The 22,486-nt window shown below is 41.2% G+C and overlaps 1 protein-coding gene across 2 annotated transcripts; it reads left to right on the plus strand.

Moving 5' to 3' along the window:
• Positions 1-12,301: 12,301 nt before the first annotated feature.
• On the plus strand, positions 12,302-18,259 carry ZNF639 (zinc finger protein 639). Of its 2 annotated transcripts, none has more exons than XM_075202163.1 (5): positions 12,302-12,453; positions 14,645-14,720; positions 15,246-15,356; positions 15,605-15,712; positions 16,633-18,259. In XM_075202163.1, exons 3-5 carry the CDS (start codon positions 15,257-15,259, stop codon positions 17,730-17,732), a joined length of 1,308 nt encoding a protein of 435 aa, XP_075058264.1. In that variant the 5' UTR covers positions 12,302-12,453; positions 14,645-14,720; positions 15,246-15,256; the 3' UTR covers positions 17,733-18,259. The 2 variants fall into 2 exon arrangements, with proteins under 2 accessions (XP_075058264.1, XP_075058263.1); XM_075202162.1 differs by having other exon boundaries at positions 12,302-12,448.
• The last annotated feature ends 4,227 nt before the right edge of the window (positions 18,260-22,486 follow it).

The raw sequence follows: 22,486 nt of genomic DNA on the forward strand, positions 1-22,486 counted from the left end.
AAGAGGTGAGATTACCCTAACCATGAGATTTACCATCGCTCTCTCCAGCAGGTGCATTGAGATACCTGGCATCATAGGGGCTACACTTGAATCTTTCTGAAGTACTCCTTGGAGTACAGATGCCACAGGTTCAGAACCTAGAATCTAAGTTGCTCCTAATTTCACATTTTTAATGCATTTTCATGTTTCCTAAGTAATGTGACACTAATAATTGGTGATGGTTCACAAATTCTTCTAAAATGTTTAGGAAAATATATTCATAGTTTGACGTACCAGTATAATATGGGGAAAAACACACAGGGAAAAATATCATACACACAATACACAAGAGAGACACAGATTTCATTATGCTGTTTCACTAATGGGTATTTACAACTAGTAAATTTTGGCCAGATATGAGTGAATCGGTGCAATGGAACATGCTGACATGGGTGCGCAGTCCATTTGCATAGTACACATGGTTCAGGGTCAAATGTACCTATAAAAGTTCTTACCTGACATAATGTTAGTATCTGTGATGGGTTCTCTTTATTGGATACCCCATTGTGATATCTCTGCGGCGGATGTTATGGACCCTGACTGCACTAGGTTTTGATTTAGTATTTGGTTGACCATTGCCTGAACCTCACCTCAGAATCCTTACCACTTCATGGACCCTGGGATTGTCCCATTGATCCAGGCAAAAGTATTCCTTGGTGTAAGATATGTCCTCTCTCCTTACCTGAAAACCCAGGCAATGTCGGTATACATTTCTAAAAACCTCGAACGGGGTTTTATTCAGAAGTCCTCCTTTTCTGCTGGTGCAGGTTTCTTCTTTGTTAAAAAGAAGTACAGCTTCCTTAGACCATGCTTTGATTACCACAAGCTAAATGCAATCATGGTAAAGAATCACTACTCTCATATTGGAACTCTTCGACTGCATTCGCAGGTCACAGATCTTCACTAAGTTGGATCTTAGGGGTGCTTATAATCTTATCCAAATTCAAGGGCATGAATGGAAGACCACTTTTAATACCAGAGACGGACATTATGAGTTTTCATGATGCCATTCAGATTATGTAATGCCCAGTAGTCTTCCAAGAATTTGTTAACGAGATCTTTCAGGACCTTCTGTACCAGTCAGCAGTCGTCTATTTAACTGATATCCAGATATTCTTCCAAGACCTTCCTCTCATGAGAAACATGTCAAGGTGTTAAGGAGGTTCTTTCTCGTCTATGTGAAAACAATTTGTATTCTAATCTGGAGAAATGCCTTTTTGAACGTCCTCCGGTTCCCTTTCTCGGCTACTTGGTCTCTAGTATAGGTCTCCAGATGGATCCAAAAAAGGTGGAAGTGATACTTAACTGGCCCCAATTCATCTGGGTAAAAGCTACCCTACGTTTTATCGGTTTTACCAACTACATCAAATGATTCTCTACCCTTATTTCTCCTATCACTTCGCTCACCTGTAAAGGAGGACAAGTTAAGACCTGGCCTCAGGAAGCAGTGCTCACATTCAATACCCTTAAAGAAACGTTCTCAGCGGCGTCGGTCCTGAGACAATCTGACCAACATAAGCCCTTAATTTTGGAAGTAGATGCCTTCTCGGTAGGCTTAGGTGCACTCTCATGCCTTGTGGTTCCCTTTCCAGGAAATTTTCTTCCAATGAAGCTAATTACAGCTTTGAAGATAAAGAAGTTCTTGCCATCAAGGTCGCTCTAGAAGAATGGCGCTACTTGCTGGAGGGGAACTTTTTTCCCGTCACTGCGTTCACAGATCATAAAAACCTCACTTACCTACAGTCCGCAGAGTGCCTAAATCCCCGGCAAGCTCATTGGTCATTGTTTTTCAGTAGGTTCCAATTAATCTTGTCCTTCCGTCCTGGCACCAAGAATTTCAGGGCTGATGCCCTTTCCAGACTTTTCAATCCCTCCGACACTTGCTCCTCCTTGGTTTCCAAACCTATTATCAGGCCTTTTAAGACACTGGCTCTGAAAAAAATCTACCACCAGGACGATTCCGATTGGTCGATCTTTCATGAATACTTACTTTGCACCAAAGTTTTGTGATGGAACACGATTCTACATTTGCAGCCACGTGAACATAAAGAAGACCATTTGCCCTCCTTTCCCGCCTTTATTGGTGGCCCTCAGTCTCTGATGTTCATAAATACATCCAAGCCTGTGAGAACTGTGTCTGACATAAAATTTCCCAGATGACCTCCTGCCGGTCTTCTCCATCCTCTTCCTGTACCAGAGTCTCCATGGACCAGCAACAGTATGGATTTTTATCACAGATCTTCCCAACAGTCATGGTTACAATTCCATTTGGGTGGTGATTGACCGATTTTCTAAATTAGCTCACTTTGTCCCTCTCAGGGGCATACCATCTGCTTCCGAGTTGGCACTTCTATTTATTAAGGACATCTTTCGCATCAGGGGGCTCATGCCCCTCACTCTCCTCTCTCACGGGGCCCCCGCTAGTTGGATCACCTCGTAGTTGGTGATCAGTTTCTTTTTTATCAGCTTGTCTAGTTGTGGGGTCCCGTGATGCACAGTGACATCTTGCGCTGGTCCACTGTGCTTGCACTAGCCGTGCAGTGTGCAGGAACAGGAAGGAGGAGGTGATCCTTGGGAGATGCATCCTTGAGAGGAGTGATGGAGACGGAGACTGAGCGTGAGTGAGAGAATAAGTTCTTTTTAAATTGAGACTGTTCATAAATCATAAAAATTGAAAGTGAATTTGCCATCATGATGACGATATTTTTCAATGATCAAATATACACTTGTTTAGTTGACTGTGTGTTATAGGAACAAAATACTGAAACAACAAAAACACATCTTTTTGAGATAAATAAGGGTATTTTCATGCCTGAGAAGTGCCCTTTTGTCCCTAAAATGATCACTTAACAAAATAAAGTGTTATTATTAATATTTTGTAGAGCAGATGCATTTTTTCCCTTTGGATTCTATAGCTATGGAAACACTACAGCTCCAACATAATGTTATTAAATGCAAAAATGGTTATCTCTTTAAATAAATGATATGTTTCTTAAAATCTGAAACTTTGAAATGATTTAATTATCTTTCTTTAAATGCCTGCTTAAACTGTCCTAACTCTCATTTACATTATAGGTCTGCAACATTAGGGCTCATTAATTTACTAACAAAAAACAACTTATGATATCCCTATTAATTCTCTGTGGGCTTATGCAAAAAGAGCCTCATTTAAATGAGCTTGTCCTGCTTTCCATTAATAAATTTGTGGAACAATGCAAGAATGTGCAGAATTGGCCCATTTTGCCATTACCAATCACTAAGGAGACATAGAGGGCCTGATTCATTATGGAAAGCAAAGAGAAAAAATTAGTAACTTTGCACCTTGGCAAAATGATGTTACAATTCGAGGGGTGCAAAATAGTTTATTATCTTGCCCATAAGGAAAATACTAGCTGCTTTTTCATGTAGTACAGAAATATTTGATAGTTTTATTTTTGCAATGCCATTTAAAGTTGACCTAGGACATGCCCTACCCCAATTATAAATCTGGCCCCACATTTTAAATTTAGCTCTCCTTCCAATGTAACATGGTTTTGTAAGATGCAAAGTTACTCCTTTTTTTTGCTTTACTTTCCTTAATGAATCAGGCCCAGAGTGTTTAAGTAACAGTTATCGACTTTTCCCCCTGATGGCAGATATCTTTCAGCAGCACCCACTATGCTCTGGATAAAGTGGAATATTTTTAGTAATTATGTGACTGTGTTTTGTGTTTTCTCACAGGATTCTGCATTTAAATATTAATTGACTGCAGAGCCGGAACTATCAGCAGTGCGGCCGGTGAAAAGCACCATTGCCCATGCCGATAATAGGGGCCGCTGCTGCCACCGCCGGCATCTATTGAATAATTTTTTTTTTCGAATTTGACATCATCATCCCCAGCATTTTCAGTGAGGCGCATAGAGGAGCCACGAGCATGAAGAAAGAAGACAGAAGGGAGAAGAGTAAGAGAAGAAAGAAGACCAAGTAAAAGGTAAGTAAAGGAACGGAGGCAGTGGGAGCAGTGTAACAAAAGGAAGGGCACAGTGTGATGGTGAAGAGGGCCAGCGAGCACAGTGTGATACAGAAGGGGGAACAGTGTGATACAGAAGGTGGCACAGTGTGATGGTAAAGAGGGCCATCGAGCACAGTGTGATACAGAAGGGGGGACAGTAGGATGGTGAAGAGGGCCAGCGAGCACACTGTGATACTGAAGGGGGAATAGTGTGAAACAGAAGGGGCACAGTGTGAAACAGAAGGGGCACAGTGTGATACAGAAATGGCATAGTGTGAAACAGAAGGGGCACTGTGTGAAACAGAAAGGGGACAGTGTGATACAGAAAGGGCACAGTGTGAAACAGAAGGGGCACTGTGTGATGGTGAAGAGGGCCAGGGGGCACAGTGTGATGTTGAAGAGGGCCAGGGGGAACAGTGTGATATAGAAGGGGTACAGTGTGGTACAGAATGGACACAGTGTGAAACAGAAGGGGCACAGTGTGATGGTGAAGATGGCCAGGGGGCACAGTGTAATACAGAAGGGGCACAGTGTAATAGAAGGGGTACAGTGTGATACAGAAGGTGCACATGTTATATATTTATATTTCTTATACTTGAAATGTGAATCAAACAAAACAAAAGATGTACGTTTTTTGTTTTTGTGGGCATACGTGTGAGGGGGTGGGGCCCAAAGCAGAATTTTGCACCTGGGCTCACAACTCAATAGTTCCGCCACTGACTCTGCTCATATCTTTAGTTGATCAGCAGTGCAAGCAACAATGTGGAAAGGGAAATAGATTGCCTAAAATGATAAAATTTGAATGTGGTATATTTCAAACCCTTGTAGTAAATGCTGCTATATGACTGCCAGGGCTACCAAGAGGAATTCAGTGCCCCGGTACAACAACTTCATGGGGCCCCCCTTATAGTCTACCACACTAAAAAAATATTGCGCAACCACCAAGCGGCACAAAATTGATAGTGGGTGTGGTCATACAATTGGGGGCGTGGCTATGCATAATTGGGGCGTGGCTAGCAGGTCAAAATCACTAGGCTCTGAATTCGCCGGAGAGTGACATATGTCCAAGCACTCCTGACTTTCAGGACATCTAGCACCACAGTGTAGTATAGAAAGAATGCAGTGTGTACAGAAAGAGTTCGGTCTTGGCCTGCACCTTACATTGGGCAGAACACTCCCCAAAAATTTGCATTGTCCCACTAGAATCACAACATTTCACACACTCTCCTGCTCTCTCCTACCTGTTCTTGTCACTTTCACCACCTGTGGCTGCAGGTTTCTTTAGTTGCGGCTTGTCTGGATCCTGGAATGCTGGGGGCCCTATTTGGAAACAAAATAGGTACATTTAGATAATTCCAAACAGCCTATGATTAATAATTAGGCTTCCTCCAGCTCCAACATTAAAATAATAGTATTCCCATTTAATAAATAAACCTATTTCCCTCCCTATAAACAGCCCCAGCAATAAATTAATAGTATTTACATTTCAGAAATGTACCTATTTTCCGCAACCATCACTGCCATTAAATAATTAATTGTCACATTTAATAAAGAGACTTCATTCTCCCCAAACTCACCCCCACATTCAATAGTCTCCAAACCACCCCATCTTAAATTAATAGTCCCCACTATTACATTGCCCCACCATCACCCCACAAGCAAAATAGCACCCATTAATTAGCCACCACCTACCTCACACACACTACATTGCCAAAAGCTCCCTGTGCAATCACACACACATTATTGTGACCCTTCATCATCACCACACTGTGCCTCTGTAACAATATGTAAAGTTAGGTAATATAATATGGAGTACTTGCCTTACTCTAGATCAGCGCTGGCCGGCCTGTGTTGCAGAGTCTAACGAACACCCTGGTGTTCACCAAGAACCGCTGCAAGGCGGGATGGGCTTAGCTGCGGAGGATAGCAGGTCGCAGTCCACTGGTCTGCCTCTAAAGGTAAGGATGAGGGAGGTAGCTCACGACCACACCGGGGCCAGAAGATGAATGAACCACTCCGTGGTCAGGGTAACTGAAACAGAACACAGGACGGCAGAGATATAGACGTAGTCAGGATAGCCGTTTGGTACACAGGAATGCCAGAGATATGCGGAGTCAGGATAGCCGGTTCGGTACACAGGAATGCCAGAGATATGCGGAGTCAGGATAGCCGGTTCCGTACACAGGAATGCCAGAGATATGCGGAGTCAGGATAGCCGGTTCCGTACACAGGAATGCCAGAGATATGCGGAGTCAGGATAGCCGGTTCGGTACACAGGAATGTCAGAGATATGCGGAATCAGGATAGCCGGGGTCTGGTACACTGGGATACAGATATATGCGTGGTCAACAAGCCTGGGTCTGGTACACTGGGATACAGATATATGCATGGTCAACAAGCCTGGGTCTGGTACACTGGGAAAGAGAGCCTGGGAAGTTAGCAAAACGGGTCTGGTACACAAGGAAATCCACACTGAGAACGCCAAGTCAGGAACGGAGGAAGTTGCTCTGACGCTGCCCAGGCGTCAGAATGCAATTCATGTAAGTGCAAATCTGAATGTAATCCTTTTTATTTTAAACTGTTTTTGCTTGTTATGTCAATATATTAATTGTTTATTCATTATTTTTCTTTATATCTGAATGCCCTGTATTTTCGTATATTAAATCTAAAATTTAATAAGTTGCGTCCTTGATACTCTAACGGATTCATTAGCCTGTTTAGAAGAGATTGCTCGTCCAGGTTACCCTGTGTGTGATTTATTGATACATTTGATTAACAAGCTGTGTGTGCTTGTATTTACATTCGTGTAACAGTCTGGAGGTGTGAAGAGTTAACCCTGTGTGTGCTGATGTGAGTCTTGCTAGTTTGTGGAACTAGAAGCCTGTGTGCCAGTGTGGGACAGTATATTGGGGTCCTATTGCCCGTACCCAATAGGTGGTGGCTGAACCTTGAAGTGTCTGGGGGGGGTGAGAGCACTGTGTTTGGGGGCGATTCCATAGGTCTAGAACCTGTGTGATAGGTGAGAGAGACTGTGGGCTGAAATCGTGTCTGACCTCATACAGCAAACACCCCAAAGTCACGGCAGCTGGGAGCGTGTTCGTGACACCCTTCATCACAGCCATGCTATGCCCCCTTATGATCATACTGTGCCCTCCATGCTGCTTTTCCCCCATTTACCTGGCCCCCCTTCATCACATTGTGCCATGCTGCTTTTGCTCCCCCCTTTTCCTGGCACCCTTTCATCACCCTGTGCCATGCTGCTTTTACCCCTCTTCACACTCTGCCATGCTACTTTTGCCCCCCTTTACACTCTGCCATGCTGCTTTTGCCCCCCTTCACACTCTGCCATGCTGCTTTTGACCCTCTTCACACTCTGCCATGCTGTCCCCCCCTTCATCACTCATCACTGTGCAATGCTGCTACTACCCACTTCTTCATCACCACACAGTGCCATGCTGTTCCCCCCTCTTCTTCTTCACCACACTTTGCCTTTCTCTCCCCTCCCCCCTCTTTTTCAAGGCACCCCTCCAAAATAATTACAGAGCAGTCCAGTTTTATAAGTAGTTGGGTCAAAAAAACGTAAAAAGTATTTAGGTCAGGACAGAAATACTTATTTAGTTGTATGCAAAAATAATATACATAAATCCAAGGGAAAAGAATATATTTATATATTTCTTTTCAATTATATTTCTGTCAAAGAATGATTTACAGCTAACTCACACTGTGCCCTCCTTCATCTCCACACTGTGCCCTCCTTCATCTCCACACTGTGCCCTCCTTCATATCCACACATTCTGTGCCCCTGCATCCACACAATCTGTGCCCCTGCATCGAAATACTCTGTGCCCCTTCATCCTCTCACTCTCCACTCACTCTGCCGTCCCTGCATCCACACACTCTGTGCCCCTGCATCCACACACTCTGTGCTCCTGCATCCCCTCACTCTGCCCTCTCTGCATCCTAACTCTGCCCCCTCTCCATCCCGGGGGCCAGGAAGAGAAAAAAAAAACAACTTACCAATCCGGCAGCGCCTGGGACCCAGTATCCTCCTCTCTCCTGCCGCTTGTCACTCACTAAATGTCGGGCGTGATGACGTCACGCCCAACATTCAGTAAGAAGCGAGGAGGGAAAATGCTGGGTCCCGGGCGCCGCCGTATTGGTAAGTTTTTTGTTTGTTTATTTTTTTCTCTTCCCCGCCGCGGCACCCCTGTGACAGCGCCGCGGCACCCCTGGAAACCTTTAAGAACTGTCCGGTAAGGCTACATCTTCGTAGAGATCCGAATTATCTCTTGAGAAGGTAGTCAGCAACATTTTGGAAACTTCCCCTTCTCTTCTTTGATTGAACAAGATCACCTGTGCCAGAGTGACTTTTGGAAGCAGTGCCCAGTAGGCTCGGTAGATAGACCACTTTGGTAGGTTTGCTGCTTCTCATCGAGGTACAAGTGCATCATTTTCACATCTTCCATGAAAGGTAAGAGCTGAAGCATGTTCCACTTGGACGTCTTAAGAGTTTTCAAGGCAGCCAATGAGATCAACTCGCTCCATCTCGCCTCATATATCTTTCTGAAGTTTTGGAGTTTTTCAACCACAACAGTACAGCCCTCCATCATGGCTCGGCACTCCACAATGCTCACTATCTTTTGCAGGCCGTACCTGACCTTGAGTGCCAGTGAGAGCGTCTTAAACCTGTCTCCTCCTCATAGCCAGTTACCAGCTTCACAGCGTCTATTTCGTGCAGAAAGTTCGGTGGGGTGGTAAAGTTTTTCATCCTCTACAAAGGGATAGTTCTTCTGGCCTGTAGCAGTAGCCTGCCCATTTCTGTAAGCTTCTGACGGATGTACTCATGCCTGCCAACATCTGAACCGACCCAGTTGAAGAGATGCTGCCATCTACATGATACATCGGTCATTTTTGACTGCAAGTAAGACTTCATCCAGGGTCATGTCGCTCAAGAGCTTCCAAAAGCCACCACTGATGTCAGGTGGAACAGGCTGACCAAAGGCACACAGTGACTGGACTCTGGTTTTGCCAAGTGTGAGCTTGTTGCCCCTTCAGTTTAGCTTTCATCTCTTCATGTGTCGCCACAGGTATTTCCTTGCAAACAAGCTTTGGCAGACGGCACAGTGCATGAAGCCTTTGGCTTCCAACTATATGTCTGGAAGTTTGCACAAGACCAGAACACCATGGCCTGTCCTCATTGCCTCAGCGTTGTGTGCAAAGTTGCCCCTATTGCGAAGATGTGCCAATTGCATGTCCCTTTCTTTTGAGTGCTTGGGGAATTGCATGGCCCAGGCTAATTCAGTCTCATTGTGGCTCCAGACTATTTTTCAGAGGGGCTTCTCACAGTACAATACGCCCTGGAGTCATCATTATTTCTGGATAACGTTTGGACAGACACCGTGCCATCTCTCCAAACCTCTGTGTTTAAAACACAGCTGTCTGAATGTCATACATAGAACTCATCTCTGGGTACTGCACTTTGCTCCACTGGTGGGCAATGGGGCATCACTGCTGTTGTCTGAATCACTCTTCTCCGAAGTGTCAGGGGCATACCAATCTCCACTCTTCTCCGGGCTATAGTCGGAGCCAACGGTGGGCTCTTTTATGTTCCACTGTCCCCACTTTAGCTCCAGCAGCAGACGGATGCGACTGTGTCTTGACCCGTTTGGTGTATAAAGCACCAGATGGTGGCAGTCACTTCCTCTTTCTCATTCTGCTATACATATGGACGGTCTATTGACCTCTAGAACACACACTCTCCCCTCCACATTGGACACTCGCACACTTTTGGTCCGACAAAAGTGACTCACGGGGACATGCCAGAATTTTGTGCTGAGCATATCAGCAAGCTCCGCTGCATTGATTATCCTTGGAAAGCTTTGTGGGGAACTTAATTTTTGCCTCCAGTGTTGATGTGCAAACAGATCAATGTCCCCACAAGCATATGAATGCAAGTACACACACACACACTATTTTCCCATTGCATTTGTATTTATTGCTCTTAACTCTACCATTGTTGTGCTGAAATGACTTTGCATGACTCCGATATAACGTTGCTGTGCCAAAATAATGCTTTGCTTTGCCATAGTTTTGCCTTGCCTTTGTTTTTCAACTTTGATTAAATTGCCACTGTCCCGCCTCACTTGCCATCATCTTGGCTTCTGCACTACCTAGGCCAGACACCATCATGGTTCTGCACCTTCTAGGCCTCTTCACCATCCTGGCTGTTTCCTAATTAGGCTATGGAACCACCTGGACCCTCAAAGAATCTTTACCACCTAGGATGCTGCATGCACCTGGACCAATATAGGCTTCTTTACATGCTGGCACCAGTGTCTTGCAGACCTCTGCACCATAGTAAACACCACTAGGCCTATTGTTCCTATTGCTCCTTTTATCTGTCATCACCCCCTCCTTTTAGAATGTAAGCTCTTATGGGAAGGGTCCTCTAGCTTATGTCTCATGTCTGCACACTCTGCATCCACCTTGATGTCCCCCTCTTATCTTATGCTGAGACCATTCATGTGTGGGATTTCTACTCAGCCAAGAGAGTGGGCTCACTCACAATTCTGCCTAACAATACAGCCATCATCATCATCAACATTTATTTATATAGCGCATGAATAAAGAATGGTACCAAAACATCCTCCAAGAGCAATTTCACCCAACCAAAGAAGTTTGGTGATGAACAATGCCTTTTCCAGCATGATGGAGCACCTTGCCATAAGGCAAAAGTGATAACTAAGTGGCTTGGGGATCAAAACATTGACATTTTGGGTCCATGGCCAGGAAACTCCCAAGACTTTAATCCCATTGAGAACTTGTGGTCAATACTCAAGAGGCGGGTGGACAAACAAAAACTCACAAATTCTCACAAACTCCAAGCATTGATTAGGCAAGAATGGGCGGCCATAAGTTAGTATGTGGCCAAGAAGTTAATTCACAGCATGTCAGGGCGAATTGCAGGTCTTCAAACCGAAGGGTCAACACTGCAAATATTGACTCTTTGCATAAACTTAATGTAATTGTCAATATAAGTCTTTGACACTTATGATTGTAATTTTACTTCAGTATACCATAGCAAAATCTGACAAAAAGGGTCTAAAAACACTGAAGCAGTAAAGTTTGTGAAAACCAACAGTGGTAATCGTTTTCACGATTACCACCATTCCGACACCGAGGAGTACTAGAGTTAAATTCCAAATGTGTGAAAAAAAACTATTGTAATCTAAGTAGACTTACCACCAAACCGACACTGTAGATCTTAGATAAAAAAAAAATTACAATTTTAACATTTATAGATAGGGAGACTTCTGAACAGGTGGGTGATCCAACTACTATTAAATTAATGATAATTTTTTTCCATGGCCAATTTAGGTTCCCAATCTGCCGCTGTTCATGTTGCATACTATTTAATTGTATTATGTAAGTATTTTTCATATATTTTTATCTTTACTATCCTTAATTAATTACGCCAGTGGTGTCTCTTGCCCAGGGCAATAACATTTCTTGTTACACCTCTGAGTGCATAGAACTGTGGAGATTCATAAAAAAATGTAGTTTAGTTTTTATCAATGCTGAACATTTTTCCCATAAATGTGTAGCTGCAGGTTTTTGGCACAGAAATCTAACCAAGAAAATGCCCAGCACAGCAATGTACCCCGAACATCAAATAAAGAAACAAATATTCCGGAATATTATTTTATAGCTAAATTTTAAGTGAATTTTAAAAGTGTTATTGTAATTTTACCTGTTATAGGTTTGTGAATTTTAAAATAGTCTTTTGTTTTATAGACGGTTAACAAACTTCTTTACTCTACTACCCTACCTAATATGGCACAGGGTTTATATGTATGGGCCATACATATAAACCCTGTGCCATATTAGTATACAGTATGGGTAATTATTTCCAAGTTTGCTCTTTCATTTAATAAGCCCAATAAGGTAAGACTCCATAAATAACTAGAAACTCCTGGAAATTTCAGAGACCGTTGTGTAAAAAGAAAACAAACGTTAATTTACCACGAATATACAAACCAACTCAACCAGCTAGGTAACATCATTTAGTAAACCACATATGACTAAGCAGGAGTCCTAATCTGTGTTAGCAATGTTACTGATATAGATCACAATCACGATGACTAGGCTATTTCCCTTTCAAATCTCTGTATTCTCTCCTTCCTCAATACCCGTATGTGGTACCGTGGGCGACCACTAGATGTCGTTGTCACTGGTTTGCACTCTCTCATTAGCCTGTGCCCTTCTCTTCGCCTTTCCCAGCTCGCTGCTCTCGGGCCTCGGGAAGGGTGATCTCCATGTTGCGTGACTTTCCGCCCTGTCAGGTCGGAGGCGCCGAAGCCTGTTGCTGATGGTACCCGCAGTGTTCCCCTGTCATCATCGGACGCGGCAGTACAGCTGGTAAGGTATGAGTCGGCGCTGGCGCCCTATTTATAAAGCGGTTTAGCATATATATGCTCCATCTGGACTGTACAAGCATTGGGGCACATTTCTGTGCCCTCTCATTCATTCTCCCATGTAAGTGTACGGCATCAGGGTATATGTCTTGTTCTGGGACTGTCCCATCAAGTCCTCTCACCCTCCGCCTGGCAGGTCATCCACAATAGTTGGGTAAGTAGTGTAGAGATACTCACACACTGCCTTTAGGGTTAAAGGTAGATAGAAAACATTCGTTGTGGTGAAAAAAACAGTATTTCTAGTCATACATTAGGCCAGTGGATCCCAAATTTTCTCAATTTGCGGCACCCTTATGGTCGTCATAATTTTTCCTAAGCCCAAATAATTACCAAGTAGTCACCTGCCTTGATTACCACCGCCCCTAGCCACGCCCTGCCCCGCCCCCAGTGCGATGGCCGCGGCGCCCCCAGGGAGCTGCGGCGCCTAGTTTGGGAACCACTGCATTAGGCAGTAAATGTTATAGTACAATAATAACCATTTATACTTGGATAAAACATTTAGGGTATGAACTCCTTCCTTAGAGATATTCGTATGTTTGCTTAAATCTTCCATAGGATCCCTTTACATGCACTAGGATGGCATACTTGGCAACATTTTAAAATAATTTCATGGGGCACTTTGCTTCTGGGTAGCAGCATTTCATGTAAGCATTGCAGAGGCAGTCCAATATGACATGTTTAATAAATTTGATCATGAAATTTTGCTTGCTTTTGAAATGCGTCTCTTCTATAAATGTTAACTTATCAAGCATTGAAAGTCATGAAAGACTGCTGTTCCTGCAAATACCCCTCTCCTATATTTTCTGTGGTCACTGTCGCACAATGACCACCTTTACGATAGTGACCAGAGGGGAGAGCAGTAAGATGAGGTGAGGGATTCGAAGATCCCTTTACCACAATGCTCTCCCCATACAGCAGCCCTGAAAATATATAATGTACGCCAGCCTGAGCAGGTGTACATTACCGTATGTGTAAATGCCTTTTCATTACTTCTTATATTAAATAGTAGTCCTCATAGAAATATATGGGAACTGCACTGTCCCCATAAATGTATATGGGGACAGTGCCTATGGGGATATTTTGAAAAAAAAAAAATGCAAAGCACTGTTAATAAATGTGCATATTACTTAAATATGCGTCTGTCCCCTGAAAACAGACATTTTGAGAGGAATTTAATTGAACAAAAAGCTATAATAAGTAGGCCTCTCTCTCTCTTCGGTCAATAATCTCCACAGTCTTTATAAATTATATGTGTGGCCAATAATCACCAGAGACTTTAAAAAATGAAATGTTGGCAATGACCTCCAACATTTTTCATTATTATTTTTGCAAAGTATTGTGCTGCCACCACCTGGCTACTTCTTAATTCTGGCTGACAACATTTTCTGGGGAGAACACTGAGCAGGGGTGTAGTTAATTTCTCCCACTTCCAGTTATTAATTTCAAACCATGTGCTCCCATAAATTATTGCAGCTATTGATAAAAGCCTGATAAATATTAGCTGTAAAATATACTTATATACTGTGCACTAGCACCTCTATCCCTTGTAGATCATATCTCCCCCTCCTGTTCTTTATTTCCAACCATACACCCATGTAATTTAATTCTCTCTCCCTGGTAATTTGTTCCTACCCACCCCCCAATCCTGTAATTAATTTTCCTCATCTGCCCATTATTTAATTTGCCTCCTCTGCCCTATAATTCATTCTCTCTTCCTCCAGCAGGCTGTTATTGCACACCCAGGTCTTCTATGTTGGACTCTACCTATTGGTTGTAACTTGAGTACAGATTGTTTGCCATGAATGATATGAAACCAGCCATTGATACTTAATATTTTAATAAAAAGCATTAAATGATATGTTTGTACTTTAAATTTCTACAAGCCATTTGGGCTTGGAATGATAGCTTTAGGAACAACTAATTTATCTTCTGCTAGTTTCACATTTGTCAGATACTGCTGGGAAAAAATGGGTAAAGGAGGAATTGAAAGATAACAAGTGTGGTAGCAGCTTTGTAAGTATAGCTGGGAAACAATAATAATGGTTGAGGTAACGGTTGCTTGGGAAGCAGTGATTTTTCTGGCTCTGTTTCTGTAACTCATTTTGACTTTGTCTTCATTTTTTTTTTTTTATATTTGTAGGCTCGGTGAACATTTGTTTGCATAGCAGATTATCACTTCCCGTTCAAGCATACGGCTCTGTAAGTGGACAACAGCTGTAAGTATTATACAATCATTTCTTCTTTGAGTTGCAGAAATTGTGATTTGTAGTATTATCTGAGTCTTGGGAATGAACATTGACATAGTTGGATATACACATTTTAGTACTGTGAATTTTGATTCCTTACTGAAAGTTCATTCGTGTAGCATACAGATTGTTTTCTAGTCATTTCTGCTGTAGTACATTAAATGTTCAGTAATCCATATCTAACAGGAAGAAAAAAGGAGAGAGGGGGGGGGAACAACAAACCTAAATCTATCGCACAAGTGATTCAGAGCATCACCCCACTAGTTCCTATATCTAGGTAAATACCAGACAATGCTATAAAAGTTCGCTGAATTAATACGGCCAATAAAAGTTAAGTTTTATATATCAGTTCCATATTTTCCTCATGAGTATCATGACCTACTAGAGAGCATCAGTGCACCTTATACAATCTCTTTTTTGTTTTCATGTACATTAAATGTTGTGATTAACAATTGGTGGTCTTAAGGGAAATAAAATATTTAAATCTACTTTCAGATTGCAGAAATATGAATGAGCATCCTAAGAAGCGGAAAAGGAAGACATCTTTTCCTTCCCGGTATGCAGTACAGACTGCCACTGTTACTTCTCCAGGTAACAGAATCACAGGTAATGTGTGCTTTTTGTCTTCTTAAGACAGTTTTTTATCCAGTGTTAAGCATACCAAGTCTGGCAATAAAACATTACTATTAGGCCAAAGACCAGACTTATGACTGACTTGTAAGCATTTAATTAACTACTTTTCTCCAGCAATGCACACAATAAATGTAACTTGTGCATGTTAAGAAATGTGTTTATGTCCTATGTGTTGTGGCAGGATAGATGTTTTAAACTTGGAATTTTCTAAATTTTTCCAGATGTTGCTGTTCCAGTCAAAACTGTTGAGAACAATGGAATATTTTTTGATCATTGTTATAGTGTTTGTTCTATAATTCAAGCTGACCCTAAAGTTTCAGAAAGTGAAGGTGAGTAGAAAATGAAAGAAAACGCAACTTTGTGACACCCCCCAGTGGTGCTTTTGTGGTCTATAAAGACCACCCTTGGTTGTATATTATACTGTCATTTACATACATACATACATACATATATGCGATACATATATGCAATATATACAAGTTATGTACATTGTAATCACACAATAAACAGTGATTTCATGTTTTACTCCGTATTAAAGTATATAACCACCCAAAACTGAAAATCTATTAAGTTAAACAAGAATACTGAACATTACTTACCTAGAGTCTGGTGATTCCCCCCAATATCTTTCCAGTTACAGTTTATTTGTATATTTCCAACTTGCTCAGAGGGATTTCATGTTCTTAGGTGTATTTAGCTAGTGCCAGCACAAAATGGAATAGACAAATGGATAACTTTTGTAGTTACTTCTTTTTAATCACAATTAAAGAATTGTCCACATTTTGGAACCCCCCACCTACTTTATTTAGGTCCTACCATGTAGCACTTTGGTGGGATTTGCTCACTGAGGTAATGTGCCACCAGAGCTATCTGTTTAGCAGCAGGCAGGATAGAGATCTGTCTAAATTTTGGATTATTCTGTTCTAGGGTTTTAAACATGGCTCTCCAGTGCACTGTTCAGATAACTGAATAGAAGGTCTAGCTAAAGAAAAGTGGGACCACTTCTATAATTAATGGTGACAGGTTCTTTTTTCAAAAATTATATTGTCCCATTTAGAGTTGTTAGTAATAATACACTCTCCTAACCGTGTTATGTCAGAATGGGAAGCTGAATTTTGCAGTAGAGTAGAAGCAGGAAAATTGGCACTAACTGCACCTCAATTATTATTCTTCATCTTTTACAAATCTGTGTAATATGTAGAACATGAATTCTTCATGAATAAGTAATGTTATTCTGTTTGCCCTCCAGAGGAACAACCCAATGCTAATGGAGAAAGCAGGGAGGTTTGTGAGTCTCCCACTTTAATTCCACAACCAGCTCATGAAGATGCAGTGGTAGAGGTCCATACTGAAGAGCCAGAATGTGTTCCATCACCTGTCATTGAGGAGGAAGTAAAAGATATTCCACTTCAGATACAAGAAGATCCAGAGAGCAGCCCTTCTTCCAACCTGACTACACCTCAAAAGTGGCCATTGCTTAGGGCCAACAGCAGTGGCCTGTTCCGTTGTGAGCAGTGTGACTACAACAGCAAGTACTTCTCTGATCTAAAGCAACATATGATTTTGAAGCACAAGTGCACAGAGTCTCACATCTGCAAGGTGTGTAAGCAAAGTTTCTCTAGTGATGACTTGTTGCTGGAACATGGAAAATTACATGAGGAGGAGCAGCTGAATTGTAAGCACTGTGACTACAAGACCAGTTCCTTTGAGAGCCTCAGCCAGCATGTGGCAGATGCTCATTTCAATGACTTTCTCTACTGGTGCGAGCAATGTGATCTGCAGTTTTGCACAAGTAGCGAACTGTATCTTCACTTTCAGGAGCACAGTTGTGATGAACAATACTTATGTCAGTTCTGTGAGCACGAGACCAATGATCCAGAGGATCTGCACAGTCATGTAGTGAATGAACACACATGCCGTCTAATAGAGTTGAGTGATGCCTATAATAATGGAGGACGTGGACAGTTCAGTCTGCTAAACAAAATCAGCTTTGATAAATGCAAGAACTTCTTTGTCTGCCAAGTATGTGGCTTTAGCAGCAGGCTCCACACCAATGTGAATAGGCATGTAGCTATAGAGCACACTCGTTTTTATCCACATGTCTGCGATGACTGCGGGAAAGGATTTTCTGGAATGTTGGAGTATAGTCAGCATTTAAACCTGCATTCGTCTGAAGGTGTCTACTTATGCCAATATTGTGAGTACTCAACAGGGCAGCTGGAGGATCTAAAAACTCACCTAGATTTTCGTCACTCTGCCGATCTGCCTCATAAGTGCAGAAACTGCCTTTTGAGGTTTGGAGCAGAAGAAGAACTTAAAACCCATCTCCAGACACATGAGCGAACATGAGGGAACTTTAGGAATGTCGCCACATCAGGGCTACTAGCCTGAAAAGACACATTGTCTGACTCCAGCTAAGAAAAAACAATGTATGGCATTGGACAGTGCTAAACATTTTAAATGTCTCAAGCCTCTTAGCTCCTTCATTTGTTTTGCAGGTTCCAATAGTAGTGATGGATTAAAGATTTAATTATGTCGGGGGGAAGAAAAATATAAAACAATTAAATGAATCTGCCATTCCTAGGAAATATAATCTGTGCAAATGGTAAACTGAACACTCCTATTTGTAATGCAGTAGTTGAATAAGTAGTAAAGCAGTGAAAATAAAATAAAACACACAATGTGCTTGCTTGGGGAAGATATTTGAGGTGTATTTTGACAGACGTTTTAAAATATTTTCCCTAGTTCTGTTGTGTTGCTTTTTGAAAGTGTCGAGGCTCAAGTACGCATAACCTAATGTAGGATCTAATAAATATTATTTGAAGCAGGGTCTTCATTTTCTGTATGTGTGGAAATATTAAATTGGGAAGACTTTGGATTTTGCTTTACTGTTTTTTTGGGGGGGTTTTTTTTTCTTTTTGCAAACGTTTGCACAAGCAAATGTACACAACTCTGTCCGACTGACTGCTCTCTATCAAACTGATGTGCAAATGAGTGTGTGAGGCACAAATGTCGTGTTTCATTCATTTGTGATAAAGTTAATCTGTAGTTACTTAATTTGTGTTGTGTTTGTCTGACTAAAGCCTGGGTACACAATACAGAAATTTCAACCAACTTTTTATGCCGAGCGATTTTACATGCGATCGATGTTCCGATCGCTCGGTCCATGGACTGCATACACACTAGCCTTGTTTAGGACGATAAAGGGAAGAGCGGACGTCCCTTTAGCGACTTTTTACAGCCATGTTGTCCTGAGCAATGACTGTAATTTCGTACTCACTGTTGTGGATCGGTCGGAAGTTTATACACAACGGAAACGAGATTGGAACGAAAATATTAAACGGTACGACCAACCAAATGAGGAGACAAACGTCCATTTGGGCAGACTTTCGACCATTGTGTCACTGCACACACTGACCCGACTTTTGAACGAGCGGTCGTATGTCGGCTGTTTCAGCCGATTATTGGATGAAAACTGTAGTGTGTACCTAGCTTTAGAAAATAATAGTCATATTTTTTCTATAGACAAGGGATCCATGTCACTATCTTTGATGCATTTTTCTTCATGTGATGTTTATAAATAACTTTTGTGACTTGTAATTATGGTGGGAACACTCCTAATTTATTTAGTATTGTGGTGGTTGTTTTTTTTTTTTTTTTAAGTATTTCCTCATAATATTGCTTATGAGAGAAAAACATGTTTTTACAGCCCTGGAGCTTGATGTTTTCTAAGTTTGTTAAGAAAAAAAATGATTTGTGCTATATAAAAATGATGTGCGTGGTTACTGTGGTGTTTAAAGCTGCCCCCATTATTTCTTATATTTACAACGATTTAATTTTATTTTGTAATTAAAATGTAATTCTCCAATGTAAGGTTAACAAGAAACATACTGAGTTATCCCAATAACTAGCTTTACAGACAACAGATGAGAGAGGAAAGCATAGAACAGGGGTCTGCAGTTGCGAGGGAAGGGAGGTGGGTTAAAGGCTGTCTAGCTTTGGATGTAACTGTTAAGGAAGGCCACCTCTTGTGGGTAGGAAGCTGTGAATCGCATGCATGGGAGCTGTAACTGTTTGAATTGTTAACCAGCTTCCGAGGGCAGCAAATTTCCATTCCTTAGACCTGCGGTGGGCAATAGGCGGCCTACCGATCCTTTGCCTTCACCTGTGGCCCCCTAGAGGACTGCTTCCGATCTTATGAGAAAAGGGGCAGCCGAATTCCCCTATACATTGCAAGGAGGTCACACAATATATCCGGAGGAGGAGGGAATGCACTGTGTTGTCCCTCCTTCCTCTGTCTGTGTGGTTCCTTTGAAATCAGGATTGGTCTTGCTGTAGTCTACAAGCAGAAGGTGAAAATAAAAAAAGAAAATGAGTTTCATTCCTTGGAAAACCATATGATGGGTAGGATCTAGTAGCAAGAGCAGGTGCGTACTGTAGTCATCAATGTCCAGAATGTATTCTTGATTGAAAGTATTGCGATCCCGTTCCATGACATTTGCTGTTTTAAACCAGCTGTGTGCTTTGTCTATTTATCCTCTTCACTGCTTCAATATACTGCATCCCATAGATAACAATACCAGCTGATTAAGGGACTTACTCATTACATTTTGAGATATTACAAACTAAGTAAATATAATAGAGTACTACATTAACACCACCACAAAAGAATTGAGAGGGGGTGACTTATAAGCCAGCACTTGTTTTCTGGAAATGTTACCTTTGGCCCTTTACACGCTGACTCCAGCTAAGTGTATCGGTCCTCTCACATTTTCAAACAATCTATAAATAGCCTAAATGATTTACTTATTTTTTTTTTTGTATATAAGATTAGTAGTTTATGACATGAGGTAGTAAGTTATTTATGTCACCAAAGCCAATAAAAACAGTGTTGTGTAATGCTGGCTACAACACTGAATATACCACAATCTGTAACTAACTGACCATTAACAAATGGGCCAGATTTGTTTTTTTGGGGAGTTGAACGAAACAGCTGTGTACGCTCTTCCTGCTCCTTTCTGGTTTGTTAGACACGGGTCAATAACAACCCAACTAGCCTACAGAATGTATATTCCCAGCATGGTCTTTCTTACAGTTTGACTATGTCACAAAAAGTCAGAGTGGAGGACACAAAGTATTAATACTTGAGGATGACAATTTCGGCTACATTTATTAACCGCTGCTGTTAACATTGTGTGTGTTCTGCGATATCAGAAACATTGTGCTAATTACTGTAATCTTTTTTAAAAACAAAGCAGTGTGCTATACAAATTTTATGCAAACAAGCAAAACTAAAAATGCAACACGACAATGAATAGACACCTAAAGAGAACCGCAAAGCATGTATACTACCTGGAGAGCAGGCAGTCATTTTGCAAGTTTTCTACTGAAAAAATTGAATTTAAACACCATAGTTAGATTATAAATAACGTACCCGCCTGGAAGTTGTCTCCTATGGCTATATGTTCATGCAAATCTGTTACAAAGTTAACGGAGAAGAAACTATACAGTATTACAAAAACAGTAAATATGTATATTTTTCATTTGTCTAGGAGATTGTTTGCCCAGTAGATCACTGTAGAGAGACTGGGTAGCATGTTGCAATGGGGGGTAGTTACATTGTAAAACAATATGGCAGACTGTTGTGCAGTGCATCTTTTGTGACCAGGTGACTGAGGTGCTGTATTATAAACTAGAGCAGACCCACTTTAAAATACAGTTTGGATGTCAGGGTGTCTCGATGCAAATTAAATAATTGCTGCCAGTCAAGCCATTTACCCAGATATTTATATTTGATAACTTGATTGGAGTTAGAGTTGACTAATCTGCAACTAGTGATGGAAGCTTTTAAGTTTAGCCTTTGTCTCAAATTAAAAAAATCATGTTGCGAGTTTACGTTGTATAACTCATAATATGAATTCTTAAGTCACACTTGTAACAAACACACAGTATTTTTGCCATTACTAATCCAAATGTTGACATATTAAACCAGATGTACACATAATATAATGGTAGCGCTTTAATATCTTAAAGCTGTGAACGGAGCTCAAAAGAGGCTAAAATGGCATAGATTCCTATGAAATTAAAATATGCAATATTATTTTATGAAAATGTCTTTGTAACCTTCAATATTGCCTATTCAATTTTTAGAAGCCTTTTTTTTTTATAAAATAATTAAACCCAGGTTAATTCATATCTAATAAAAACCATTTCCACTGGCCCCTTTTGCAATACCTCCTCATTTGTACTGTCCTGATCAAACAACACTACTCATCATATGTCTTTCAGACACTTCAAATATTGATTGACTTTGAACTGCTATTGTCAATTAGTTTGTTTTAAAGCTATTGGCTGCTGTGAAAACCTCTAAGTTGGTGTTTAGGGCACCCATCTGCATGAGAATTACCTGCCTGGCAAATATGGGACACTGCCAATGTAATGGATAGCATATCAACATAATGGAGAGAAACAGTTGGCTATTATTATAAAAGTCGACAGCCTCATATTGATAGTTTTCATCCAGGCAAAAAGACGAGCTTGTTTAGATCACCAGTGTGACATTTTGTATTCATTTCAACTAAGAATTGAAAGCACCACAAGTTCAAGAAAATAGATGTTTATTTTAAAAAGGGGTTGTGTACTTTGGAATAATTTCATCTTAATCTAACCTTACCCCTGTGTATAGTAAATAGAACCCCCTTTCATTACCTTAAGTGATGAATAGCGCTCGTAACATGAGTGCATTGATAGCTTTTCATAGCTCTATTGTGAGCTATGGACATAATTTGGCTATATAAACACTGAATTTGAAAAACTAAGATGATTTTCTGCTATGAATGTGAAAATAAAAATCATTGCACACAAAGAGAAAGTAAAAATTCACATTAGTTTAATTTGCCTTGCTGTACGTTTTTAAATGCTTCTTGTTCCATTTCAGTGCATCTGAAGTGCGGCAACAGTTGAAAACTTACATTGATCTCAATGGAAGCATATTGTAAACAAAATGAAGGGGTCTATTTATCATTGGTATTGGCTTTTGTGGAGGTGTCAGTAAGTATCATTTTGTATCGATGTACTGCCACTTGTATCTACCAGAAACAAAC

Source organism: Mixophyes fleayi, chromosome 3, assembly GCF_038048845.1.
Source record: "Mixophyes fleayi isolate aMixFle1 chromosome 3, aMixFle1.hap1, whole genome shotgun sequence".
NCBI classification, from domain to species: Eukaryota; Metazoa; Chordata; class Amphibia; order Anura; family Limnodynastidae; genus Mixophyes; species Mixophyes fleayi.